The sequence below is a fragment of the Drosophila serrata genome, unplaced genomic scaffold, assembly GCF_035046125.1.
Source record: "Drosophila serrata isolate PLE 108 unplaced genomic scaffold, ASM3504612v1 contig_272, whole genome shotgun sequence".
NCBI classification, from domain to species: Eukaryota; Metazoa; Arthropoda; class Insecta; order Diptera; family Drosophilidae; genus Drosophila; species Drosophila serrata.
Genome location: NW_028257170.1, coordinates 6,896,085 through 6,923,220, shown reverse-complemented (window position 1 = coordinate 6,923,220; position 27,136 = coordinate 6,896,085). Strand labels below are relative to the sequence as shown.

Below are 27,136 nucleotides of genomic sequence, written 5' to 3'. Positions count from 1 at the left end.
TGTTACAAAAGTTGCAAGTCATTGTTTATTAGTTTCCAAAGTTAGTTACTGATCATTCATACATACTTACTGGTCATAGTTACTTACTTGTCATTGATACTTACTGATCATAGTTACTTACTGATCATAATTAACTTCATGTTCATTAATACTTACTGCTCAGAGTAACTTACTGCTCAGAGTAACTTACTGCTCATAGTTTATTACTGATCATATGTACTTATTTACTGATCATAGTTACTTAATGTTTATTGATACTTAGTATACTTAGTAAACTTAGTATTCCGATTTTCATAAAACTAAATACGAAATTCTATAAAAATAAAAGATAGCTTTGAAGTTATAATTTGTATTCTGAACGTAGATACTCAGAGCTGAAGCCTTAAATGCAAAAATATTCTTCAACGATTTTGTTGTTGTATACTTGTTGTTTTAATAATTATTGTTGTATCAAATATTGGCAAATAGTTTTAATATTGACAATTTCAGACATATCTGGATTTCATGCACCAGGCGCACAGAAAGCAGCTGATACATTTTGCTTTCATTACTTCCGATTATAGTTTTTTAGTTTAGCTTTATGAGGTCGAATAGCATCACATCGCCAACTTACCGCATCTATAATGTTTTCCAATTAAAATTGATTATTCCGGAGCAGACCGTAAAACCCGTAGCTTAAGCCCTTTAAAACCATTCCAATCGAATTAGCGACTTCAAAGCGTTGCTTGCAGCTTAGTGTAAATGGTGCCGCTTGGCAATTAAGCATACAAATTAGCCGAGTCAAACTTTTGGCCAACAAGTTGAGCAAATCTTAATTTTATTTCCAACATTCCGCCATTTGCACCTTTGCCCGACCAGCGGTCCTGACCTGCCTTCCGCACTCGTTCCTACCCCAATCCTTAACGATTTCTCCGCTCGAGGCAACCACATGCAAAGGACTCTTATTCCCGCTCAAAGCTTGGCATGGAAAAACACTCGAAAGCTGTGTACTACGGAAAAGCTGTCCCAAAACATCCAAGGACTTCGGATTCTACTCAAAGGGAAAGCCACTCAAAGCGCAGTTTGTGTGAACTCAACACAGTGGCCGCCAGTGCAGTGATAACACGAATTCGCTTGTGACAGTCCAAGACGAGAGCTTGCCAGCATCGCACGCATTCGGATTTTCCGGAAAATCTGGCTGATCTTACGTCGCGAAGTTCGTATATTTTTTGCATTAAGTTGGCGCGTTTTTATTACCCGTCGAATCAGGCAGCACAAAAAAATACGTCTCATCATTCCCGGGTGTGTGTAGAGTGAGTGTGTGTGTGAGGACAAGTGAAATGTGCGCATCGCTTCCGCTCGTCCCGTTCCGGGTTTCATCATAACGTGACGACAATTTTGATTTTCGCAGCTACCATGTTTGTGCCATAACTAAATACGGGTTTATTGTGGTGCCGCCATTTTGCCATGTCATTTGCCATTTTTTTTTGTTTTGTTTTGTTGTTGTTGGTTTGTCCCACTCCCATTCCCTCGGCTCCTGAACCAATTCATTTGCCTTAATAAATGCAAATTCGAAGAGCTTGTCACCCACAAAAGCAGACACACAAGTATAAGCAAACACGCAGGCGGCACACACACTCATGGAGCATGGAGCGTGGAAAGAAAATTGCAACAGCCAGACGAAGGCGCCTGAGGATATGCTACAGAAATGCACGACACATTACACATACGCCTTGTTGCACACAAATTATGTAATATCGCATTAGACGGCAACGGAGCGACCCCTCCCCTCCTCTCTAGCTTGAGAATAGCTTCTGGTTTTATTTGTTGAGCTGCATCCACTCTCTCTCTAAATCCTCGAAGCGATAATCGGTCTGTGAATGAGTATGGGTGCATTGATGGATAACAAACAACTTGTGAATTTGTGAATATTCCGGCTTCAATCTGAACCTAATCAAAGGACACAACAAGCTGAAGCTTTCTTAACATAAGACTGGATATATATATATTTGACAGAAAAGTCATACGTTCCATTATATTATCTCAGCAGAGATTCATTGGGTTTGAGTTGGCAAAAAATATACATATAAGAAATGGTCTCTCTGAGGTGCTTTGATAATTTAAATAAATATGGTAACGCTGCTGTGAGCAAGTGTAACTCTCCTAATATACAATCACCATTTATTTGCTTAAGACCCTTTTCAAACAATGCACAGAACGAAAATTAGGTAAAATACTTTTATAGTAAATATACATTTATAAATTTGATACAACATTTTAAGCAAGAAAGTTAGAGGGAAATTCAACTACTTTGTAATAGGGATAATAATTCATTTAAATAACTTTTATTATATAGAAAACAACAGGAATTTTATTCATATTCAACCACAATGAATCTCTGCTTAATTTGGCAACATTCTTCAGCTTTTGATTGCCGGTTAAAGAACACCTTTTGTTTCTCTGTGTGTACCAATAAGATTGGCTTGTGTTGTGGCATTCGGAGGGAGGTTCTGGTGCTGGTTCTGGCGTTTGTTCTGGTGCTGGTACTTGGTACTCATTCCGGTCCATTCCTACGATTGCAATGACTGGCGAATATCAGACTCGGCGGCCACCAGTGGGGCACGCACCTCGATGCCACGCACGGGCGCCCTGTCCAGATGCGGATTGAGATACTTGTACACCTCGCTGCGATTCAGATCGATTTTGCGCTCCGGCTTCTGGTACTTCATGAAGTTGACCCTGCCGAAGGAATGGAGAACAGAGAATGGAGATGGAATGGCGAGTGCCAGCGTTAAATTGGAATTGCAACTGCCACTGGGAGCAAACACTGGGGAATGCACCGCTCCCGGGAGACCATCGTCTCCCAATGTGTATGCATGCAATGAACCAAGGAGTTGAGTCAGAGTTAAGGAGGAGTTAAGGGAGCATGCACAGCACAGCACAGCACAAAGCACAAGAAAGCACATACATAGCCAAAGTCCAATGTGACAACTTACTTTTGCATGGTCAGGCTCTGGCCGAGGCCCTGCAGCTCCCTGGCCAAGGGAAATCCAAGTTGGAATCGCAGCGTTATACCAGTTTTTCCGCATTTTCCCCCCATTGGTTAAGTACAAGACAAGGGCGGGCAAATATACGAGCACGGACATACACACACAGAGCATAGAGCATAGAGCATAGCAAAGAGCAAAGAGAGAAGTTGTTAGCCTCATTAAAGAGTCGAGAAGTGGTGGGTCCAACCTTACCTGAAGCGCTGGCGTGTTATATGCTCGCCATTGAACAAACGATTCCAAAATGCAATCTACAATGAAAATCAGAAAGCGAAAAGCAAAAGGAGAAAAACGAGATGATCCAGGGGTTAAAGGGCAGAGAGGCAGAGAGGCGGTATCAGAGGCAAACTCAAAGGCAGCATGCATAAAGAACTCAAGCGGAACGCAGGACGAAAAGTCAAATCAACTGCAGGCCGATGACAGGATATGGAACAGCATAGACATAGATAGAGGGAATGAGTCTGCGAATTACTGTGTGGCACTGTGCACAATGGCTTCCAGTTGCACTCACAGTCGTATTCGCAGTCCCTGTCCCCTGTCTCGTAATGCCAACGATAATGCCAACGATAATCATAATGAGAGTGCTAGATGGTGATATATGCCAGGTGTGCTAGGTGTGCGGCTGGGTGCATCATCTGGGTACATGGTACATGGCCACTATGGCCACTATGGCTACTCCATCAAACACTACCTGGAATCGTAGCCCAGCAAGGGGCTCTCGTATGGACAGCTGCTAATGCGCAAATTTATGGTGCAATGGACGATGTAAAGAGTCGAGTGCGAGTGGTTCCATGGAAAAGTGAAGAAGTGAAGAAAATGAATGCCGGGCGATGAGCTAACGTTATGGGGTTTTTTGTAGGTGGAGTGTCTGCGGTTTTTTCACAGAGACAAAAAAAAAGGGGGAGACAGAGGGTTGTCAACACCACACCAAATGGTCAACCTCAAGGGGTTACGCTTTTTGTTGGTTATATTAAAATAAATCTCTGCCAGAACATGGAAAACGAATTTTAAAGTAAAGTATCTGGGAAATTATATTTCGATAGTTTGGATGTTATCCAAGAAACCTTCTAACTTTTGCCTAATTTTGTGGGGTGCTTCTTTAAACATGTTTATATATATTACTTTACTTGTAATAATTTCATTGAATTGAAAACTTATCATGTTTAGTCTCTATATATTAATATTTGAATACATCAATTAAAGCAAAACTTTGTGCTAATTACACATAAAAGATTTTAATAAGGCAGCAAGCTTGGGTTTATATTTGTCTCTGACATTGTCAGTATCACCTATGGAATATATAACTAACAATGATAGCATAAATAGATAGATAAAATCACATTAATCAACATTTAATAGTTCTGCACTATGAACATAATAAATCATAATCAAGCTTAGTAAATTTACCACCTAATATATATCCTTTAAAATATGCTTTAAATTTCTATTTCTGCTGCACAGATTTCCTTTAAGGCAAAAGGAAATAATAATATTTCTTGCAGCTGTCATTGTTCAATTTGAATTTTAGTCCTTCGCATGAAATGTTCCTTGTTTCCATTTCTTGCTTTAATATTTCAAAGGGTTTCGATTGTGCAGCAAAATCAACATTTGATTTCAAAGCAATGGCAGTCATGGTTCATGTACTTAAAAATCTGAGATATATCTGATAAAACATACTATTGTTTTTAAAAATCTAAATCTTCTCAAAAGATATCCTAGTTCTACCTTTTTTTTCTCTCTGTGCTGGTGTTTGCTCTGTAGACAGAGCGATGACATGAGATGAGATGCGATGGCCGGAGCTTGACCACGGCAAACATGGCCAAACATTGCCAACTAGCCGCAATGGGGATGAGTGTGCTTATGGGAGGTGTCCATGTGGAGGTGAAGGAGTGGAAGGAGGTACCCACCCGAGAGTGCTGCCCGTGATGAGCTCCGCCTGGGCGCTCAGGGTCTCGGCAATGAACTCATCGTTGTAGGCATCCTTGGGACGGTACCAGCGCCGGCCACCGGGCAGGACCAACGGACGCTCCGAGGACGGGACCAAGGGGCCAAAGGCGCGCTTCGACCGCCGGGGATTGTTCTTGCGCACCAGATGCTCCTCAAGCTCCTCGATGACATCGTGTCTCTGGATGCCGCAAGGGGGAAGAAGGCACACATGGAAAAGGCACACACACAGATTTTTTGGGGGGCATGTCAGAATAAAAGGTTGCTAGTCTGGGGGCGTAGGAATCAAGTGGACAGGGCAGGACAGGACAGGACAGAAAGTTGAAGTGCTTTCCACTTTCCACTTGGTGCCTACTAATTGTCTTTTGGTTTCTGCATTTTTCCCCTGCCGCTGCTGCAAGGACTTTATTCAGATATTCAGATATTATCAGAGAACTAGAAAACCAAACCGAAACGAAACGAAACGAAGCGTCTTGGACTTGCCACTGGCAATTTATCAAAATTTAAACTCGATTAAAGCTAACTAACTACGTTTGGAAGCGCACATTATGCTGCAAGTAGAAAAAGACAAAAACCAAATGGCATTTTAGTTAATTTGATTTGTGGACACGGACCCGCTGAGAAGGTCCAGCTGCCGAGCTGTCCCACAGCCTCCGCAGCTGGATAATGTGGCCCCAAAGTGGTTTGCTTGTCCCGGTATAAAAACTGACTCCGGAACTCAACCGAATAGTTGTGAGGACTTTGCGACCAAGGAAATTCCTTCTATTATTCTGCCATCTCAATCAAAATAGAGCCACTTTCCAACTGCTTTTGTTTTTATTCCTGTTCTGTTTTGTCTTTTTGTCTTGGAGTTGACCCACTTTTAAACTGAATCATTCTTACTTTGCGATGATTAATTAATTTTATGCTGCCTTAACTGCACCTTATTACTCGTACATCATCTGGCTGGGCTCAGCTCAAATTATAAAGAATTTTATTATCTCAGGGTGGCTTTTAAGGAATTTAATTTCATTTACAAAACTTCTATTAGAATTTCTAACCTAATTCCTATTCAAAAGTTAAGCCTCCATCTGTATTACTAATCCGAAGATTGAAAATTATAAATATTCCCGCGACTTGGTTTATTACTTTTACCTCAGTTTCCTGACACGGAAACCCACTAAACCAACTCTAATAAGCTACCAAATCCTTAAACAAATCAGCCTGCGTAGGTCAGAAAGGCGGACTATAAAAGGACGATGGGAATATTTTTGCAGCTCCATCGGTCAAACAATGAAACATATCCCATAAAGCAGGATGCCTAATCCTGTTGCTCTAAATAGTTTAGCACGAGTCCTGTCCAGGAGCGGAAACTGAAACGGACGGGACAGGAGTGAACAGAAAACAGACCGAGGAGGCTCTCTAATGCCATTAAAAGCTGCTAGACCCAACTCATGACAGCCTAATTACATTAACTGCCCTGCCAGGGATTTCATTTCCAAGGCTCCAAGGCCATGGACCGGCACTCACCTTCTGCTTCCTGAAGCCCTGCTCCTCGGACATGGGCTGTTCGGTCCCGTCCCCATTCCCGTCCGCATCCTTATCCTTGCTCTTGTCCTTGGCCAGGCGATTGTCGTCAGTTGAGCGCGAAATTTCCGCAACTTCCCGGTCATTGGCATCGCATCTATCCTCATTACTCTCACATGGCCCCGCTGGGCAATCCTTGTCGGGTCCAGATACGGATATGGCTTTGCCTGCGGAACGACACGAGGGGCCGTAAAGAACGAAGGGACATACGCAAAAGTGCGCCATTAGAAAAATTTAATTACTGTCGACCTGGGCATAGTTTCCAGCACCTGTACCTGCACCTGCACCATCCTCATCCGGCTCGCTGCCGGTTTTTTCATCGATTTGCGGTAGCTCCTGACCCTCCTGACTCGCCCGCCTCTCCTGCTGCTGCAGCTTGAATGTGGGCAGCAATTCGGCCAGCTGCTTGGTCACCGCATCCAGGGTTGACTGTATGGTCGAGGGCAGCGATGAGAGGGCAGCCAGTTGCCTCTGAACATCCGCCAGCTGCCGCTCAAGGGCCAGTTCCTCCTCGGTTTTGGGTGGAGTAATGGGCTCTGCCGGAGGAGATGCCGGGGCATCGGTTAGCGCGGTTACTTCACCGTTCTCGGTAGCTGCCAGTGAAGCCTCTTCCGGCGAGGCCTCCTTCTCTTCCTTCGAGGCATCGCCCTTCTCCAGCTGCTCGTCCGGCGGCAACTCGCTCTCCGGCAGCTGCTCCAGATTCGGCACCTCACTGTCCGTGGGTAGCGGTTCCTCTTCCTTCTCGGCCTCTGGCTCTGGTTCCGGCTCCGGCTCCGGCTCTGGCACCGGCACCTCCTCCTTGGGTGGCGTGGCTTCCTTTGGCGCCGGCTTAGCTTCCGGCTGTCACACATATTGAGAAAATTAACTTCTGATCCGGACAGCAAATAAACCACACAGGGAGAAAAAACTTAACTTCAGTAAATTTGAGGTGGTTTTTTTCCCCCTAGTGCGGTCAGCGGAAGCTGGACTCTGGAGGACACTCACCATGGGCGACTTGTCGCGTGGCGCGGACTTTACAATCGTCACCTTGTAGGCATTGGCCGCCCGACGTTCCGCCTCCAGCTGCTGCTTGCTCTTGGGCACCGGCCGGTTGGGCCTCTGGAGGAAGGTGGACCACTTACGATTCTCCTTGTCCTTCTCCAGCTTCGTCTTGGTCACCTCCTCGTTGAGCGAACGCAGGACGTCGCTGGACATGCAGACGCCCGGCTTGGGGAAGATCCTATAGAAATTGACGCTATCATGTGGAAGCGGTTAAAAGGACTCAGCTAAAGGGACTCTGGGGGGAACACGCAGAACTGGCTGGTGGACAGCAGCAGGAAACGGGTGAAATTGAATGCAACGCACCCGAGGACATTGTGCTCCTTGAGCACCTCCGACTCGCCGGACAGCACGGCGGCAATTTCCTCCTCCACCAGCTTAATTTCCGCCCGTTCGGACAGCGCGGAGCACGGACGATCGGGCAAATCGGGCAAGTAGAGACCAGGACCTGCTCCGAGTCCTTGCCCGGCTGCAACTCCGGCTTCGGCTTCGGTTTCTGCAGCGACTTTGGCTTCTTCCGCCTCAGCTGGCACATCCCCGCGATTGTCTTCCGAATGCACTTCCGACATGGCTGGGCGACATTCCGCCGTGACATTCACATCCACCGCTTGAACGGCAGCGAATTCCAAGGCAGGAGCTGCCGGCGCATCAGCAGCTGCAGGAGCAAGGGTCTCCGGTTCCGGAGTACGGGCATTTGTGGCTTCCGTCAGCTGGAGCAGCGTGGGAGTTGCAGGTTGAGACGGTGATGGAGTCGGCGATGGCCTTAGCAATGGCGTGGGTGACTTGGTCAACGAACCCTCGCTCAAGGGAAACTTCTGGAGGCACTCGTAGGCGTCCTCCTCGTTCTCTCTGTGAAATCACCGAAAAAAAAGAAGATGAACGGAAGGGAAGAGAAAGGAATTGCAGGTTCAGCAGGACCAGGACTCATGGTTAGTTATGCCCTTTTGCAGAGTCAGGACAGAAGCTTTTGTGACCGCAAACCTAGCCAAATTCCAACTAAATTTAGTTTTTGGGCATGCTCTTCAACGCTTTTTTATATTCATTGGTAACCTATTTTTGAGACATAAATCTGAGGGTAGGTATACCTCAAAAGAGTATGGAGAATTTATTTCTAGGCGAAAACGTGAGCTAATATAATAATATTTCTTGCATGAACTAATTATTTCTGAGGAATTATAGTTTTAAGGACACCTGAGTTTAATTATTCTAAAAATAGAACACAGAATCTTCTATGCTTCCAAACTACTACCCAGAATGAACCCATCCTCTGCAAGGGTATAATGAAAGGTCCTTGGGTTGTTAGTCCGCTCGGCCGTGATAAATGGTCCTCGGCGGATGGGACACAAAGGACCAAGACCAAAGAGCAAGGCTAGGGGACCAGGAAACACTCACCGGTAGACGCCAAAGTAAAAGACGCTGCCGCTGTTCATGATGAGCCGGTGGGCCTCATCGTGGGTTAGGGGCATGGCAGCCGTGTCATTGATGCGAACGATGATGTCCTCCACCCGCAGTCCAGCCTCCTCGGCAATGCTGCCCTCGGTCACCTATCATCCCAGAGTTCGAGAGCAGGCACATGGTTAGATTTAGATACAGATACAGATACAGATACAGACACAGACACAGCTGAAGATACAGATACGGGACAATGGACGCATTGCGATAATGGGAAAATTTCTATTAGTCGGCGACAGCGACAGCGACGCGGCGTCGCGTGCTAAGTGCATAAAAATAAAGCGCGCGCCAAATGTCAACAAAACAAAGACTAGAAGTGAAGAGAAGCGAAGACCCAGACCCCAGAACCCAGAACACTGTGCGGCACGCACGCCTCGAAAATGGGAAGACAATGTGCCCAAGAGGGGGATTCCCCCCATTTTGGGTGCCTAGCGAGGGGTGCTTGAGAAAAATGAGGAAACACATCAACAGCTCTCCAATTAAGTGCAAGGAAATTAGCCCAAGTATGTTAATATGAAGCACTCTTCGGGCAAATACTTGTCAAGTGCTAGGGAGAAGTCTCTAATGAATCCTCTAGAGATTGAATATCGCTTGTACAGCTGTCGAAAAGTATGCTAAGATTTAGTATGTTACTCTGGCTATACAAAAATATGTAATAAAACAAGATAGATATATTGAAACACTTTAAAAGTATAAAGTATACATATCTTTAACTAAAACAGATATCTAATCAAACCTCTGCAGATTGAAAATGTTTGTAGAGTATGCTATAATCTATACCTATAATACGGAGAAACTCTCTAGAACAGCTTAAGAGTTCTAAAACAAAACCTTTACAGGTTTCAAATCCCTTCAAAACCTTCTAAAAGTACACTATAATTCCGTATCCACTCATAGCTATGCAAACCCATGCAAACAACCTTTTCAAAAGTCTACGTTTAACAGAAATTAAACTCATATTCTAATAAAAAGAAAAACCCCCATTTCTAGTTTCCATTTGCCAACCAGATTATATTGCCCCCCATCCAACAATAACACAAAGGAACCTACACAGAGGACTTAATTTCAAAAAGTTGTCCGAGCACATTTATAACTAAATACGATTTAAGTTTTGCCGTTTTTCTGGGCAATAAAGTGCACACAAACGTGTGCAAATTGACCATTTAAAATGTGGGTATTCATTAAAAATCCCTCTACTTCATGGGGATTAAATTGCTTTCACATATGAATGTAGTATATCTACACACTCGCATTTGTGTGTTGCGAAACTGTTTCTAATTGTGCGCAAAAAGTTATGAATGCGAATTGAAATGTTGATGGAACTTTGATGTTAAGGCTTCCCCCTGTTTTTCAAACTCGAATGTATATATTATATAATGCAGGTGATTTTACAGGAATTTCGACAGCAAATAAAACAGTATTGTTTGTGCGTTGCAAAACCGGGAAAGTCACGACATTGGCTGCAAGAGGACTTAGAAATGCAAATACTGCAGGAAAAATACGAGGGGTTTCCCCGGAGCCTCTTGCATTTCACTTATGCGGGGAGTCAATTTCTCGACATCGACAAAGGTCGGAATATATATATATATATATATATATAACACTGACTGCCGGCTTAGCCCCGACTCTTATATATATATCTGTTTGTATATATGTGCTCAAGGATGTGCAAAAGTGCCAAGAGGCAGAGCGAAAAGTGGAAGAATAACAGAGGTTTTTCAAAAGATTACGTTGACTGCGCTTGTTTAGTGTTTGTCTAGCAAACATATGGCGCTGAATGTTGGAACATCAAATAAAATAAAATGGAATCAACTGCAAGTGTCGCGGAAAATGTGATCCCAAAGCGGGGATGTTTTCAAGTTAAATATTTTTGAACAACTTATGGGATATGTGAGTAAGCATTCCGCTGTCTAACATATATTCTATTTGAAATTGAATTTTGGGGAAATATTTCAGGAGACGGGACATTTTTTTATTAGATTCAGGGAAATCAATTGACAGAGAAGAAAAGTATTATGGTTACTATAGAAGTTCCCTTAAAAAAAAAACATTAAGAACTAAATGGTGTTTAATTAATTTACACAAACGTGCATTCTTTTCAACGCCATTTAAAGAGCTTGGAAAACGCTAGGAAAGTCTATAGTAAATGTAACTAATATATATATTTTCAAGGGACACTCAACCTAGTTGTAGTTGTAGTTAATTTATAAAAACAATGTAGCAAAGTATCTTTTGTATTTCAAATTATGTTTTTTTGCTTTGTTTGTTGATATTGGGCTTCGATTAAAATTAGCTTTCGGTGCAAGATGCAAAGGAAGCTAAAATTCCCTTTCATTAGATTTTAATAGACATTCAATTAAAACAAATACTAGCGAAATTCCTGAAATTATATAATTAAAGTACTATCTTTCTAATTAATTTATGTTAAATCCTTTAGTTATATATTCATTCAACAGAAAGCTAACAAAAACTTTATACATTAGCTTTTCTAAACATTGCGAAATTAATTATTTACTGCTTGTAGCTAAAATAACGATTTTTAATTTATTACTCTAGCAGCCTGTTTATATTATGCTCCGATTTAAATTGATTTATGGCAATGGGAACCGGAAGACCTCCCCTTGCATTCGCTGGTTGTGTTTTGCCAATTAAAAATCGCATTTGTTTCGAATTTGCGCCAATGTTTTATTGTTGCTGCCGCTGGGTGTCAACACAGTGCTACAAACTGTGAAATTCGAAATGTAAAATGCAATTTATGCACTACAAAATGCAACAAAGCGAGACGACACTGCCAGTGAAACACAATTAAAATTTGAATTTGAATTTGAATAAGTCGACGTTGGTGGCAACCTGGGCCATTATGCGGCTCATTAGCGGGAAAATGCATGGGCCTGTCGATTAGATAAACAAAGGCGAGCGCTGGGCCACGAGGAATTACTTTAATTAACTAAACTAATTTGCCAATGCAGCGCAAATCCAAATCGACACACGGACACACCGAGACACACACGCACTGCGTTACGTAATTGCCGATTGAAATAAAAAATAACAAAACACTGAATTAATGTCCGAAACATTATTCGCTTATTTGTGGGGATTTTCCCAATGCACAAGTGATAAGCCATTCAGGTGTGAGGCGACTGCTGCCAGCAGCAGCAGCAGCACCAGCAGGTGACAGGTGAGGTGAGGTGAGTAGGGCACTCTCAAAGATATATATATATAGTCCATATAGATCGGGCCTAACCTTAACCACCATCAGGGGATAGTCGTAGTCCGAGCCTCCGACGAGGCGAAAGCCCCAGGGGACATTGTCAAAGCGGCACATCTTAATGTCGAGCACCATTTTTATCCTGGATTTGTTCCCACGATTCCTAATCCGATTCCGATCTTTTACGGCCTTCTTTTGTCACAAACTTTTCCGGAGTTTTTCTTCGGCGAATACGTCTCGAGTGCAGCGCTGGCGACCAACTGTTGCCATCGCCATCCGAATCGACAATCGAACCAGCGATCGACGACCAGCGATTTCGCACACTGTCGTCGCCGTTGAGGAAAGCAGCCCAGTGAAGCATACTTTCCACCTGGCGGCAATGGCATGCAAATGAGGCTGCCACTTGCCACATGCCACCTGTTCCCGTCCAATCTAATCCCAGGGGAGCCACGGCGTTATCGTAATCGCAATCGACAGCAGTCACAGCCTCTTAGCGGCAAAGTAACAGGTTACAAAGGTGGAACGATGTGGGTGGCTCTGTGCTGTAGATTACACTGAAAGAATATGAGGGGGAAAATCTTTTGATATTTTATTAATATTATTTTATAAACTTAAGGCTTTTAGGGACTTGTGGGTTCCGAAAATTCTTATGAAGAACGAGTGTGCTTGTACTATCTTTCTGTGACATTAATTTCAATCCAATATTTAACCATGAAACAGTAAAGATTCTACAGAATTATAAGGATTACTTAATGGATAGTATTGTATAGATTCCAATACTTAAAGCCTTTTTGAATAATAATAATATATATTTAATTTACGGAGAATCAAAAGCTAAGAATAAGAAACTCAATCTATACTAATAAAATTAGCAATTGGGAAATAGAAATACAAACAAGAAATAAACCAAAAAAAGAAATTGAGAATTAAAAGCACGATTGAAAGGAGTTTTAAAATCTACTTAGATGTAAAAGAGACCATAATAGTTTTGATAGCAAATTAGGGCAATCGTTACCCCTCTTAAATCACTTTAAATGACAGTGTAAAAATATGCTTAAACAGAGTTCAAGTAGAACGATGTCTTAAAATAGAATCTAGTCTTGTTCAGAGAATCCTTTGCCTAAATTACAGCTGGCAAAAAGTCATCCCATTTTTTTTTTTGGGAGGCTGCAATGTTTGCAACTTGCATCCTGTGCCAGGACATTGAACTGCAGCGAAAATCGATGTGTTTGGTGGTATAAATACCAGCTGAAGCTGACTCCAATCTGCACACACAGTGAAGAAGATGTTTTGCCAGGACACCGGTGCACTTCATGGTCTGCGGATGCTAATCGCTATGCTGCCCATTATGGCCATCCTGGCCAGTGGTCATCAGCTGCCAACCGGCAACCACAAACTTTGTGGTTCCGCGCTCTCCGAAGCCCTGGATCTGGTGTGCGCCAATGGCTATAACACGCTGCCCCAGAAGCGTTTACCACAGTCCGGTGTGCCAGGAGCAGACTACTCCTCCTCCCCATTGGCACACCTGCTGCTGTCCAATTGGTATGCACTCGAAGATGGCGACGGAGATGTGGCCTCTGGTTTTGGGATCAAGACACGGCGCCAGAGGAGACACTTCCCCGGTGGCGTTTACGATGAGTGCTGTGTGTCCCCCTGCTCCTACGACGAGATATCCGCCTATTGCCTGTCCAATTGAAGCACTTGACCCACTCACCAGGACACACACACTCACAAGCACACACATTCCTTACATACCCATTACATACTCTCGCCCTGTTCACTCGTAATCCGATTCGTAATCGTAATCACTTATTTATGCAGCACCAACTTTGACTAATGAATAAAAGTAGACAGTGCAAAAAGAAATTCCAGTTCAAGTTTGAGTTCGAGTTCGACTTCGACTTCGAGTTTGAGCAGAAGTCAAAGCCAGAGGAGCAGGCGTCAAAGGAAAAGTTCTAAGGAGGCGCCAGAGGAATCCCCTGCCAGCCCAAGGCCCAAAGATGCTGGCACAATTGAGCTGGCTTTTGGCCTGTTTCGGCCTGGCCCAGGCGCGCATTGGTAAGTATGGTGTGTACGAGTGCGAAGGACTCTCGTCCTTGCTCATTTGGTATTCATAAATGCAGGGCTTAGCACGGCCTTACTGTTTATACATAAATTGTTTAATTGGCTGACAGCAAAACGCCCCCAGAAAACCGAAAACAGAGACAGAGACAGAGACAAAGACCCTTTCCCGTTCCCCTGGTTTGCCAATATCCATTTGCATAAGTCAGCTTTGACATTGAACGAGTTTAGCCAGGCGAAGAGTCCCGGATGCACTCATCCCGGGGCTAACGCAACCTGACATTGCCTGCCTCCGGGGTTAAAGTGTCCCAGACCCAGACCCAGATCCAGACCGAGACCCAGTTTGTATATAAGCGTGCTCCGTGCGACCCAACAGCATTAGTTACCAGCAGCAGCAAACAGCAGTTCCACAAGCGGCTCCCCAGAGTTAATCCCCAGAAGATCACAGCGACACAACCATGTGCAAGGCAGTTGTCTCCATCAGCTCGGTGCTCCTAGTGCTTCTCCTGGCCTGCAACTCCTCGCTGGCCCAGTTGCAGTACTCGGATTACAGGCTGTGCAGCGAGAAGCTCAACGACATGATGATGATGGTGTGCCAAGAGTTCAATAGCATAATGCCCCAGAAGCGAGGCATGAGTAAGTGTTCCACCGAAAGATCCCCTCCAGGTAGATAGTTTCTCTTCACCTCCCCACTTGTGAATCCCTTGCAGTTGCCAGCGAACTGGACCCGCTCGATCCCATTCAGTATGTGGAGGCCAAGGAGGAAGCGGAGCAGCTGACCAGTCCGCTCCTGCGCGGTCGCTTCTACGGAGGCGAAGTTCCAGTCCTCAACTCCTTGGCTTCCATACGGCGACGCACGCGGGAGGGCATCGTGGACAGGTGCTGCAAGCACACCTGTCCCTACCCCGTCCTCATGGAGTACTGTTCCGTGGCGGCCAGTCCGTAAATTTCCCACGGATCCCGAACACTCACTCAACTCTCAGGACTCAGGACCCATTTGTTTAACTCTGGAATTGGTTATAAACTAGAAGACACGAAGGACGATGATGATTTCATATAAAGTAGCTTGTTGCATGTTAAATAGATCTACATAGATCTATATAGATTAAATATATCCTGCTTTGAACGTTAGCAAACCATACAAGTGCAAAGTGTTCTCAAATACAGTGATATTACAAACAATTAACTGGGAATTTATTATTATAAACATTCCTTCGAAATCTGATTTTAAAAAAAGATAAAAAAGGAAAAATTTAAATTTTAAGTTGGTCTTAGCAAACTAGGATTCTCTAAGATCCCAAAATAAATGTATATAGAAAAATAAAGAAATATTAAATTTAAATATTAAAATATCATTCAAGAAAGCCTTGCTGAGAATGAAACCAAATACTATTACAAAAACATCAAATATAAAAAGAAGAATCAATTAAAATATATGTATACAGCTGAATATATTAAATAATAGGCAGCTGCTTTAATTGTTTAGTTTAAATTATAAACTAAAACAAATATGATTCTGAAACCCCAAGCCACAGTATCCGCTTTAAATGAAGTTAACTGTCAACTTCGTCTGTTGTGGTCATAAAAACTGCCATTATTTTAAATTAAAACACAGTCTGCAGAACTCATTCGAAAACCTCTTTGTTTCCTCCATCCCAAAGTTAGTTTACAAACTGGATTCCCGGACATTGGGTCTATAAATAATTAACTGCAATCAACGACAATGAAAAATCAATGTAATACCCGTTTAATTACCAATCAAGTTGCCCAATCTGCAGCAGTTTGAATACATAATTTATTTATTAATTTATACCCAGTCGATGTATTCAGGCCCTTGTCCAAACATATATTCTACCATATATACATGCATATATCGCCCCGTTTTCCGATTCATTTCGCGTGTCTGTCTCTGATTTCCGATCATAAATTATGCGCATACATCGCCCATTCAATGAATGAGTGCGTGCATTCACATCATATCCGAAGGATATTTAAGTGGGCTTTACAGGCGAACTAAGACCTAAGGGGGATTCTATTCAGATCTTTTCTGTAGTTTTTGGCAAGAGAAGGAGGCTTCATGGAACGGGCTTGTCGGCACAGTATCGCAATAGCTCCTCCATGGCGCAGGATTTGTAGCAACAGGCTTCATTTAGGCTCATGACGCCACTCCCATATCGTATCCGATCCAGGAGCGAACGTTCCTCGTAGCTCAGTTCATGGGATCTGTCTGGGATGGAGTTGAGACCTGCGGAATGCAAAAGAAATAAATTTGGGTTAATAAATAGCAACAGTTATCTAAAATATAAAATTTATATAAATATCTAAAACACTAAATAATACTTTAATAACTTAAATTGTTAAGAGAGACATAAATATATTTTTGAAGCTAATTACAACCATTATCCCTATGATATTCTTAACTAATTGAAATCTCAGAATGTTCTTTATTACATTAAATTAAATAGTTCATAAACAGTCAATGATTCATTAATTTCCAATAATAATAAGAGAAGATTAATTAATTTTATACTTTATTAAAAAAACTTAGTTAAGCTGTAAACAAGAACGAAAGCTAACCGAAATTTCTATACCCTTGCAGAGAAAATCATCATAGCTCAGTCAAAAATGCATTAATTTCCAATCGGAAAGCTTTCCTATGTTAGTTTTTATTATGCTAATAAATCTGCATCCATTTAACGTTTATAAAAATTCCAATTTTTGTCAATTTTTTTAAAATTTTAATGATGTAACCCCTTATAAAATTTGGAAATTTTTGAAAAAATTAAAATATTGTCCAGCATAGCCAGATCGACTTGGCAGTTAATTCTGATCAAGAATATATATGATTTATGGGGTCAGAAATGACACCTTCACTAAGTTACAAGCTTTTGACTGAATTTATAATACCCTTGCAAAGGGTATAAAAATCCACATAAAATGGCATTGCAGGAAGATATACATATATACATTTTCCTGAAATTTTATATATAAACATAGACACATTTAAGAAAATCTGTCATGGAAAAGCTAGTGACGAACAATTGTCAAATCTTTTCAAAAGGTGTTGATTTAAATCACACTTAATACAATTCATTAATCAGATTTGAGCCCGAAACAAAATTTTCCTACTAATGACTTTTTGCAGATGCCAAGAAAAATTAGTATATGCTTTAAATAAATGAGTTTTCTCAAGGTGAGCATTCATAAGATTTTTCACAGTAAAAAAAAGAAAACTAAAGTACAACAACTGATATATATAGACATTAGTTTGGGTCTTGACTTACCCACATTTCGCCTGTAGCCGTAGTGACATATCCTGGACAGAGTCTCGGTTAGCTCCTCACCGCACAGAATCACATTGGTTCGTACTCCAGCGATCAGCAGGATTAGCAGGAAGAGACCATGGAAAACGATCCGGCGCCGCATCTCGATGGCCATGATGCTGCTACACTCTGTCCCGGAGTGGATGTAGAGGTGTCGTCTGCCAAGTGGCCCAGCCACGACTGTGCGGGCTCCCAGCCGTGCCGCAGGGTTTTATATCAACCCGAATCCGAGGCGATCCGAGGAGCACAGAGTCCACACACTGTCAGGCCGCATTAGCCAGAGTGTCAGTTAGCGCCACAGTTGGGTTCTCTGGTCTCTGGTCTCTGGTCTCTGGTTTTTGGTATCTGGTCTCTGGCCTTTGGTGTGGGTTGTTATTTATCCCTTCGTGGCTGTGGATGCCTGAAATTCCCAGCGGGTAATGGGGCTGAGGCTGAGACCGGGGGGTCTTACGTACATCAGCTGACGTTTGTTTACTTTCTCGAACAAATAATAACGCATGGAGCGGATGGATCTGGATAGCTGGAAAACAACAAGATGACGGCCATATCGAGTACTCTGCCAGGCAGACGAGAGTCTTTAACATTTTGCGCCTGGATGTGCGCCGGAAAAAGTTTTCCCTGCTAACAAGCTCCCAGTACTTTATAAAATTCAACACGAGTTTGTGTGGCAAAGTTAGTTCATGAATTTTCATTGAAATGTTGTTACATATGCAGTTAAAGCTTTAAAATTCAGTATTCTTAACTATTCGTTTAAATAATCTATTAAAATATAGGTTCATTTTAACTAGTTCATTAAATAAATATTTCTTTATTGCATATTTTCCAAAAATATAGACTACTTTAAGATACAATGTAAAAATTCCTGTTTTCTGTCACTCTTGTTTCCCTCTGCAGATTATTTTTCCCAAGTCCTGCTTCGTCCTTTCTCACTTGAAAATGGCATAAACAAAAACAAGAGCCAACTTATTATTCAATTGCTTTACAGGGAAAACAATAAGGCCGTTTGTGTTATCTCATTATCTTTGTTAAGTGCTTCAACACTTTGGGGTTTCCCTTCCCTTTCCCTTCCGCAAGTTCCCCTTTTTGAATGCGATAAGTATGCCGCTGAGCCTTTGAGTCCGTCCGAAAGTCAGGTAGTTTTTTACCTGAAAGCCTCGTTACCTATTATCATTGCAAATCTTTTTGGACAAAAGTGACTTATCTGAGGGAAAACCGCTGACGATTGAAAGTTGTTTACTTGTTATTTTGTATATCGTATCGACCAACTCAATCGATAAGCGGGGAGGAAAGGGATGAGATTGAAACTGAAAATGAAACAGAAACTGAAACTCAGTGTATTCCCCGTTCGTTTCGGCTCCTCTTTTGTTTTGCTTATTAAAATCAGAACGTCATCTAATTAAAAATTCATAATTTTCATTATTGTTCTCGGAAAACAAGGTGCTGAATGGCAGCTGCCGTTGGGTGGCGATGGGTGGCGCCGTTTGCCTGCCTTCGTGGTTGGCTGTGGGCAATGGTTGGGGATTGAGTTTGGGGATTCCCCCCAAGCGCTGTGGCATTGAGTGCACAGCTGGAATGCCGTTAAGTTACTATGGAAGAATAACCAAAATTCTTTGGAATTTTGAAAGGTGATTTAGAGAATAGATTTAAGTGGATTTAAAAACCGAAAGTATGAGTATGGGTATTTGAATTCTATGGAATAAGAGCCACTAAGCCTTCGAAGACCCTAGATCTAATAGCTTTAAATTATTAAAATAAATTTATATAAAAATAACTTCCAGCTGTCCAGTATCCAATTGATATTTAAGATTTCAATGGCGAATTGGTATATAGAAAACCTTTGGCCTATCCTTGACTTTTTGAGCATATTTTGCCTTTCAGAGGACGTGAAATATATGCATTCTCTAAATCCATATTTAAATTTACCCAACAAACATAGCTAAATCAATTTGGCTGATGATGGTGATCACTGTTTTGAAATCTTCTAAATGAAATTATAATTTCCAGCAGAAATATAAAATATGAGCCCACTGTTTGGCGGTGAAAAGGACAGAAGTCTTTTGTTTTCTTGCTGCTGCTTGTTGGAGAGTAACTTTATTTGCTTCCACTAAGAATGTTACAATGAAATATTTGGAAATATGATTACGTTTATATTTAGGGTTAAGTGTAGGAAAATGAATTGCAGAACGCCGTGGGTTGGGTTCTCTGTGGGAATTGTTCGCATCATCGTTGGTCCTTTGCCTGTTGTTGTCCTTGCTGTTCCGCCTCCGCTCCTCCTGTTCATGCTCGTGCTCGTGGTCCTGCTCCTGCTCGGGATCTCTGCCAAGTGGGGTTCTGGTGCTCCATCTGGTCTGGTCTGCAACGGTTTGTGGACGGGATCTGGCTGTGCTGTTCAGGCACAGTAGTCCATAATGTCGTCGTAGGTGCAGCCTTCCTTGCAGCACGCGTGGGCCACGCGGCGTCGCAGGCGTCGCAATTTGCGTAAGCTTCCGGTGGCTGGACGGTCCGTTCCCGTTTCCGTTTCCATGTCCATGTCCATTTCCGGCCGATGTGGCTGGAGCTTCCGGATCAGGGCCAACCCTCTGTCCTGCACCGCTTGAGACCGAAATTAGTTTGGAATTGTTTATAAATTGGATCCTGATGTACTTACCGGTGCTCCGCTTAGCCCGACTGGCGAAGCCATTGGTACATATAAGGTCCAGGGCATCGCTCAGCGCCTCGCCGCACAGCTTCCGACGTCCCTGAACCGGGTACACCATCTGAGCAGTGGTGGCCACCAGGAGCAGCAGCGCCAGCCCGATCCTTATTAGGCTCATCCTGCTATCTTTTTACTCAGCACCGTGCGCTCTCACCGGGCATGAAAGGAATGCCTCTTTCTGTGCTTCTCGTTCGGTGTCCTTTTCCCAATCGCTGTCTTTGTCCTCTGATCCTGTCTCGCAATCTGCGCCTGTATCTTCTAGGCAACCGATCGAAGCGCATGCCAAATGAAACTGATCTCCTTTAACGCCAGCCACTCAACACGTTGGCTCGCCGATTGACTTTTTGGCTTTGTGACTTTCGGCCAGGTAGGGAAAAAAAAGGCAGCTAAGTCCAGGTCAGTCAACTAAGCAGTCAGCTGCAGGGAATTCTCTGGGGCAACCAGGTTTTTCTCCTTTCCCAGCCGGCGGGTAAATGCCCAGCGAATGGCCTTTCCCGGAGGGAATAGCCCGAGGACTTAGCCAAAGTCAATATCTAATCTAAGTCCGGTCTTTGGAAAATGAAAGGGAAACTCTCATATTTATTTGTGCTGGCTTCTCTTGTATAATACTTATGAACATATAAAATATACTTAATTATCCTTTCTTTGACAGGATATTTCTGGCACATAAGTGACCTGCACTTGGACACCTTTTACTCCACCGAGGGCGACATTTACAAAAGCTGCTGGCAGCTGGCCCGCTCTGTGCCTGGATCCAGCTCCAATTCGGTGCCAGAGGCACCTGGTCACTTTGGGAACTACAACTGCGACAGTCCATGGAGCTTGATTGAGTCGGCGGTGAAGACCATGAAGGCCAAGCAGGGTGACAATGTGGAGTTTGTTCTGTGGACAGGCGATGCTCTGTCCCACTCCGCCCAGCCGTTGTCCGAGCAGAAGCAGCATGAGATCCTGCGAAATATTACAGATCTGCTGGGTCGCAGCTTCTCCTCGCAGTTCATCTTTCCGGTTTTGGGCCACGAGGATGGGAGTGGTAGTTACCAAAGATTGGGGGAGTTGTGGCGCCACTGGTTACCCTCCGAGGCATTAGTGACCTTCGATCAGGGCGGTTACTATTCCATTGAGCAGACCAAGAGTCGGCTAAGGATAGTGGCTCTTAATACAAACTTTATGCGTCTAGATCCGGACCCAGATCCAAGGGCATCCCTGAGTCTACGCTGGCCAGCCGAGTATTTTGGAGAGCCCAAGGCCTCGGTGAGCTCCACCACGGGAGACGATGAGCTCCTGGCCGAGCAGCAGTGGTTGTGGCTGGAGGAGGTGCTCACCAAGTCCAGGGATAAACAGGAAACGGTAGGTTGAACCCCCTTAACAATTATAATAGTTGTAAAAACAATTAATGGATTTATTTTCAAATATTACATTTAATTAATGTTGCTAAAGAATTTCCCAATTAACCCAAAATATCCAGCAAATTCCTCAAATTTATACTCTTTATTTAGCTGCGGAATATTAAATTTCAGCAAACGATGTCCATGAATTTAATGTTTACAACGCGTAAAGCCAGAGCTGAAATCTTTCTGAAATTAACGAGATATTTAAAAGGCCTTTGCATGTGTAAATAAGCATATATTAAATATATTTATTTCCCTGCCTCGGCCAGAACGTGCCTGAAATGCAATCGGAGAGCCTGGCCTTTTGATTAATTATAATATTTAATTTGCAAGAATTGATTTCATTTCACACACATACGCTTTCGTGTGCGTCAAGAAAGATGTCCTTTAATCCTTGACTTTTGGACTTTATTCAGGTTTACATTGTGGGCCACATGCCGCCCGGAGTGGATGAGCGTCACCTGGGTCCCCAGCAGCACAACCAGCTGATTTTTACAGAGCGAAACAATCGAAGGTACCTGGAGATGGTTCGCAAGTTTGCCTCGGTCATACAGGGTCAGTTCTTTGGTCACCTGCACTCGGACACCTTCCGTTTGATTTACGATGCCAAGGGTAAGTTCAGCCACTAAATATCTAAAGGATCTTTAATTTAAATCACCAAAGTTAAACACAGAAATGTGTATATTTGTGGCTGTTGAATTCAAATCCCGTAAAATGCAGCAACCGTGTGTAATCTAAGCTGTCACTCACTTCCCGCTCTTTTTCCATGTTCCATCTGCCAGGCAATCCCATTTCATGGCTGATGATTGCCCCCTCGGTTGTGCCCCGCAAGGCGGGCATTGGTTCGTCGAACAATCCCGCCCTGCGGCTCTACAAGTTCGACACGGGCAGTGGCCAGGTGCTGGACTACACGCAGTTCTGGCTGGATCTGCCGCTGGCCAACCGGGCCCATGAGCCCACATGGCAGCCGGAGTACAATCTCACCCACTACTATGCCCTGCCAGAGATCTCCGCCGGAGCGCTGCACAATTTCGCCGAGCGTTTCACGGGCACCGACCTCTCCTGGTTCACCAGGTAAATGACTGCCGGGCGAACTCTGGACAAGCCGTGTTGATTGATATGACCGATAATCCCCAGAGTATACAGGATGATTTGCAGTCAGGTTTGCCATAGATAATAATGTTTGTGTTTGTGGGGGAGATATTTTTGGGCCTTAAGTACCATGTTTTGGGATTAACAACATCATTAAAAATGGCCTAAAATTAGTTGAAATCTGTGGGAGGTCCTTTAGGATTTTATGAATGCTTAAAAGTGATACGGTTTATATAAGGGAAGGAAAACCTTTAAAGTATCTCCATAGCAACGTGAATTAATTTATTCACAGTGTTATTTTTGTTCAAAATGGTATTAAGAGTAACAACTTTGTGGGTCTTATGCAGTGATTTATATGAGATTGTGTATCTGAGAGATACTCACTGCCTCCATCATTAAACCTTCCATTAAAATTATTTTTACCCTGCTCATAATTTTTATTTTACTGTTCGTTTTAAATTGAGTTTTTATTTCACAAAAATATGTCCAAAAGAGTAGAGTGAAAGTTTAACAAGCCTTTTGCAATGGAAAATATGGTTAACATAATGAAAGTTAGAAATATTTAATGGCATGATTAAATATTCACAAATGAAATTTACTTTTTTAATCTTATAAAAGCTTTAAAAATTAAAAAGATACGGACACATATTTTATACAATTAAGGTACATTTCCTGGCCATATATCTTTGTCACAATAAATGCACACCAAAAATGTTCTAAGGATTACAGAAATGCATCCTTTCAATACAATCATTTTGACGTCCCGAAAAAGCAATTTTATCCTTGCCCAAATCGTCAAGGCTTTTTATTTTCAACTTAATCCCTTCACGTAAAGCTCGGTTCTCGCTTTACAATAGTGACAGACTCCAGCAAAAAAAATATATTAAAAGTGTGTTCTACTTTTTTGTCAGCTGATTGATCGAATAATTCCGTTTGAAAATGAATCCCCCAAAAAGTGCACATGTATGTAACGTTGATATATACTTTTAACGCGTTTAACTGAGCATTTTATTGACTTCTACTTTGGGTAGTTTTTGTTTGTTTTTCAACATATTAAAGTTCAACAAAAAAATCTTCCCCAGCAAGTTTTAATTGATTGAAATTGAACAGTTTTATTCAGTTGGGAAAGCATACACTCAATTACACTAGCCAGCAAATGTTTTTGTTTTGCTTTTGGGTAAAAGTTGGAATGCAATTTTAGAGGCTTTTAATAATGGTTGTTAATTTTGGAGGACGTATAACTTATTTAGGAGTAATAAAATAGGTGCTGGGATTTCCGCTTTTATGGCTTTTAATTTTCAGAGTCTCTAGGCATATATTTCAAGAATACATATCTCAAATTTTTCCAAATAAAATCTAGTAAAGTATAAACCATTTCCCACGTAAGCCAGTGTTATCCCCCATCTATAACCACTTCAGGGAAATGCAGAGCTTAACGGGCTATGCATTTTTTTCGTCCAACTGTGGGGATAGTAACGCCTCCAATCGGACCACCATGGAGTACTCAAACCCACCCACTCCAAATCCCACTCCCGAGAGCTCCCATAGCAGTATGTAAATCAAGGTGGAACGATAGTGGCCCGGCTGAGGGCATTTATGAGAGCTGCTCCTGCTGGTACTGGTGCTTCTGCCCCAACTGTCCACCGATACAGACTAGAGCAAACAAGGACTCCCGACTCCAAATGACACCACAACTGAGAGCTATTTTTTATCCCTCACTTTTTTACGGTGTTCTCCTTCCTCCTTCCCAGATATCACCGAGCCAACGCCGTGCGGTATCAGTCCGGTGCGGCCTGCCAGGGCCTCTGCATGCTCAATCATTACTGCGCCATCACGCGCCTCGACTACGATGAGTTCCGGCTCTGCCTGGAGAAGGAGCAGCTGCCGCTGCAAGGACGAGCCCCCGGACTCGGCTACTCCGCGTTCCCTGCATCCTGGAGCTGGCTACTAGCTGTTTTTTATGGCCTGCGTGGCATATCCGGGCTACTGGTGGAATGGTGGGGCGGCGGGCGATGCAACAATTGCCACAACCAGCGAATTTAAGCGTTCCCGCTTAAGCGGAACCATATCAAAATGTGGGGCGGGTTTGAGCCCCAGGATGCGCATGCACTCGGAAAAAAGTGTTGTCCTAAATAATGGTTAATTAGGATTGTTAGAAAATTGTTTCAACAGGTTTCGAAAGAATATTTTCTTATTATAAAATTATAAAATATTTTAAATATTCCCAAAAGTTTCTTGTAAAAGTTTTAAAATCATCTGTAGCACTATTTTATTCTATATATCATTCTTCCTTTTTTAAATGAAAGGATTTTTTGAAGAATTTAAAGCAATAATATGTTGCAAACTTGATCTATTTAAGTCTAAATTCTTTTACAAACATAATTCTACCAAATATACTTCTTAAATTAAGATTTAACTATGAGTTCTTTTTATTTCCGGTGCTACAAAAGTCACTACAGTTTAGACAAATCTTTAAAATATGTAAAAAATAACCCTACAAAATTTTAGACTCCTTTTTCAAAGTTCAAAGAATTTTATTTATATTTTCTTAAACTAATGAAGCACCTTAGTAGAAATTTTTCATTTTATAAAGTAGCTAATTTCTTTTAGAAAAATGTTATGGATTTAGGACGATTTATTTTTCCGAGTGTCTCAATGCGGATATAGATAGTAATGGTAATAGGAATGGGAAGTGGGTGGAAGTGGAAGTGGAGGTGGAAGGAAGCAGCATTGGGGCAAAGGACGAGGATGACTTGCCGTTTGGGCTTCGCAATTCCTATATACAAGTATAGCGCTAATTTACTCTCAATTATGCTGCATGCGAGTCTGTGTGCGTGCCATATCGTTTGTGTGTGTGATATGATTACAAAGAATCCTCTCTGCATATGTATTCGCGGATATATACATATGTGTGTGTGCAAACCCCCCTCTCCCCGCCCCCTATGTATATGTATATGTGTATTGTATGAACTTGGATATATGTATATGTTTATCTGTATGTACTTATTGTATATGAAATAAACGCAGAAATTTTTAATGTTACTTCCCCGCTCTCGAATTTTCGTCCTGCTCCCGCTTTCGATAAATATTTAAGCAACAAATTGTGGCGTAAATAAATGTGTTAATTTGCGCAAACAAGTCAGCAGTTAAATAAAACGATTGCAGGGTAAGTGTTACGACGGTTCCGGCTCTTTTTATGGCCAAGACCATTAAATGGCAAAAACCGCATCCCAGCCGAAGTATAAAAAAGTCATTGCCAACGGCCTGAGCCCGGGACCGAGCCTGGCTTTCCTCCTTTTTCACTGGCCAAGTCAAAGGAACATTTGTCTCACTATAGTGAGACATGCATATGTATGAGGAAAACCGTTGGAGGGCTTTTCCGGATTTCCATTTCGCCGTAAATTCACGCCAGATCATTGGTTATTGATGGAGGTTTCCTTTTTACGACTTGAGCCATCTCTTTTCTATGCTTTTCGGTGGGAAGGGTTTCTTGAAGGGTTGGAATCAAGGTAAGTTTACTTAGTAATCGACTATAAACACCTTTGAATTCATTAAACTAAAAATTATATACTAAACTTGGTTTTCCAAATAATTTGTTGCATATTTATAGTTACATTTTGTATGGATTTAAATATTTTACCCACTTTATAAATCCTTTGGAAGTTTTCTAACTTATTGTCTTACTATTCATGAATTAAAATAATTTTAAATAGTATTTTTAAAAGCTAGAAAATTAATTTCCCTAAGGAAAAGAAACCCAAAATACATTCCTCGCCCAATATATTATATTGACAACTTGAATCTTATACAAATTCACTTTAATATGAAAGCATCCTGCCATGACTATTCCCCCTTTTGTTTTCCTATTTTTGTTTTACGCTGACTTAAGATGAATTTTATATTATTTTCATATTCGGCAGAACAACTGCAAAAAGCAAAAACCAAACACATACCGTCAAACATTTCCCCCGTTGGCAAAAAGTTCAGGTAAGTCACATAGTTCCCAAAAGTTCCATTAAGCTGCATGGAAAAGTCGTTAAGGAATAAAAGCAAAAATTTAAGGAGCTCTCCCCCAAGGCGATTGGCTCGCACCCGAAACCGAGTTAGTTTTCCCATTAGAGACCGAAATAGGGATCCCAGTGCAATTATATGCATAATAGATGGACATATCCATCTCGAAAGTCGATCGAAATGCAAATGACTGCCGGCCTGATTTCGATTTGAATTTGATTTCGATGTTTCCAATTTAGTATCTGAGAACATGCCGCCAATGGCAACAAGGATACCTTGTATCGGCCTCGGTCATTTCATAAGTAATGCATGAGCGGACACCCATAGACCAT

General features: G+C 42.3%; 6 protein-coding genes across 14 annotated transcripts; 3 read left to right on the top strand and 3 right to left on the bottom strand.

Moving 5' to 3' along the window:
- Window positions 1-1,064: 1,064 nt before the first annotated feature.
- On the top strand, window positions 1,065-25,835 carry LOC110190612 (acid sphingomyelinase-like phosphodiesterase 3b). Of its 5 annotated transcripts, none has more exons than XM_020961206.2 (6): window positions 1,065-1,397; window positions 14,056-14,292; window positions 20,966-21,660; window positions 22,118-22,313; window positions 22,484-22,775; window positions 24,545-25,835. In XM_020961206.2, exons 2-6 carry the CDS (start codon window positions 14,235-14,237, stop codon window positions 24,834-24,836), a joined length of 1,533 nt encoding a protein of 510 aa, XP_020816865.2. In that variant the 5' UTR covers window positions 1,065-1,397; window positions 14,056-14,234; the 3' UTR covers window positions 24,837-25,835. The 5 variants fall into 5 exon arrangements, with proteins under 5 accessions (XP_020816865.2, XP_086689372.1, XP_020816864.2 ...); XM_086833246.1 differs by having other exon boundaries at window positions 1,093-1,195; XM_020961205.2 differs by having other exon boundaries at window positions 1,095-1,292.
- On the bottom strand, window positions 2,204-12,496 carry Zasp67 (Z band alternatively spliced PDZ-motif protein 67). Of its 5 annotated transcripts, XM_086833244.1 has the most exons (9): window positions 12,271-12,400; window positions 8,967-9,118; window positions 7,881-8,423; window positions 7,521-7,770; window positions 6,858-7,376; window positions 6,812-6,827; window positions 6,480-6,703; window positions 4,934-5,151; window positions 2,204-2,718 (listed from the first exon to the last, which is right to left on the bottom strand). In XM_086833244.1, exons 1-9 carry the CDS (start codon window positions 12,367-12,369, stop codon window positions 2,550-2,552), a joined length of 2,190 nt encoding a protein of 729 aa, XP_086689370.1. In that variant the 5' UTR covers window positions 12,370-12,400; the 3' UTR covers window positions 2,204-2,549. The 5 variants fall into 5 exon arrangements, 4 of the variants coding, with proteins under 4 accessions (XP_086689370.1, XP_020816863.1, XP_086689369.1 ...); XM_020961204.2 differs by having other exon boundaries at window positions 6,812-7,376; window positions 7,521-7,755; window positions 12,271-12,496; XM_086833243.1 differs by having other exon boundaries at window positions 6,812-7,376.
- On the top strand, window positions 13,520-14,100 carry Ilp1 (Insulin-like peptide 1). The gene has a single exon (XM_020961347.2). The coding sequence runs from the start codon at window positions 13,520-13,522 to the stop codon at window positions 13,928-13,930; it is 411 nt and encodes a 136-aa protein (XP_020817006.2). The 3' UTR covers window positions 13,931-14,100.
- Ilp2 (Insulin-like peptide 2) lies at window positions 14,572-15,477 on the top strand. Its single transcript, XM_020961209.2, has 2 exons — window positions 14,572-14,931; window positions 15,006-15,477. The coding sequence occupies exons 1-2, from the start codon at window positions 14,754-14,756 to the stop codon at window positions 15,239-15,241; spliced, it is 414 nt and encodes a 137-aa protein (XP_020816868.2). The 5' UTR covers window positions 14,572-14,753; the 3' UTR covers window positions 15,242-15,477.
- Window positions 16,077-17,969, bottom strand: Ilp3 (Insulin-like peptide 3). The gene is made up of 2 exons (XM_020961211.2): window positions 17,580-17,969; window positions 16,077-16,540 (listed from the first exon to the last, which is right to left on the bottom strand). The coding sequence occupies exons 1-2, from the start codon at window positions 17,731-17,733 to the stop codon at window positions 16,371-16,373; spliced, it is 324 nt and encodes a 107-aa protein (XP_020816870.1). The 5' UTR covers window positions 17,734-17,969; the 3' UTR covers window positions 16,077-16,370.
- On the bottom strand, window positions 20,008-20,431 carry Ilp4 (Insulin-like peptide 4). Its single transcript, XM_020961210.2, has 2 exons — window positions 20,266-20,431; window positions 20,008-20,210 (listed from the first exon to the last, which is right to left on the bottom strand). Exons 1-2 carry the CDS (start codon window positions 20,429-20,431, stop codon window positions 20,008-20,010), a joined length of 369 nt encoding a protein of 122 aa, XP_020816869.1.
- Window positions 25,836-27,136: the final 1,301 nt, after the last annotated feature.

Bases quoted from the DNA above. Each gene is read 5' to 3' on its own strand.
- Zasp67 (XM_086833243.1), bottom strand. From the start codon at position 12,369: ATGGTGCTCGACATTAAGATGTGCCGCTTTGACAATGTCCCCTGGGGC. The intron at 7,771-7,880 runs GTGCGTTGCATT...TCCACATGATAG, and splicing joins AAGGAGCACAATGTCCTCGG to CGTCAATTTCTATAGGATCT. The intron at 5,152-6,479 runs GTGAGTGCCGGT...TGCGGCATCCAG, and splicing joins AGGGCTTCAGGAAGCAGAAG to AGACACGATGTCATCGAGGA.
- Ilp1 (XM_020961347.2), top strand. From the start codon at position 13,520: ATGTTTTGCCAGGACACCGGTGCACTTCATGGTCTGCGGATGCTAATC.
- LOC110190612 (XM_020961206.2), top strand. From the start codon at position 14,235: ATGCTGGCACAATTGAGCTGGCTTTTGGCCTGTTTCGGCCTGGCCCAG. The intron at 14,293-20,965 runs GTAAGTATGGTG...TTTCTTTGACAG, and splicing joins CCTGGCCCAGGCGCGCATTG to GATATTTCTGGCACATAAGT. The intron at 21,661-22,117 runs GTAGGTTGAACC...GACTTTATTCAG, and splicing joins CCAGGGATAAACAGGAAACG to GTTTACATTGTGGGCCACAT.
- Ilp2 (XM_020961209.2), top strand. From the start codon at position 14,754: ATGTGCAAGGCAGTTGTCTCCATCAGCTCGGTGCTCCTAGTGCTTCTC. The intron at 14,932-15,005 runs GTAAGTGTTCCA...AATCCCTTGCAG, and splicing joins GCCCCAGAAGCGAGGCATGA to TTGCCAGCGAACTGGACCCG.
- Ilp3 (XM_020961211.2), bottom strand. From the start codon at position 17,733: ATGGCCATCGAGATGCGGCGCCGGATCGTTTTCCATGGTCTCTTCCTG. The intron at 16,541-17,579 runs GTAAGTCAAGAC...TGCATTCCGCAG, and splicing joins CGGCTACAGGCGAAATGTGG to GTCTCAACTCCATCCCAGAC.
- Ilp4 (XM_020961210.2), bottom strand. From the start codon at position 20,431: ATGAGCCTAATAAGGATCGGGCTGGCGCTGCTGCTCCTGGTGGCCACC. The intron at 20,211-20,265 runs GTAAGTACATCA...TTCGGTCTCAAG, and splicing joins TCGGGCTAAGCGGAGCACCG to CGGTGCAGGACAGAGGGTTG.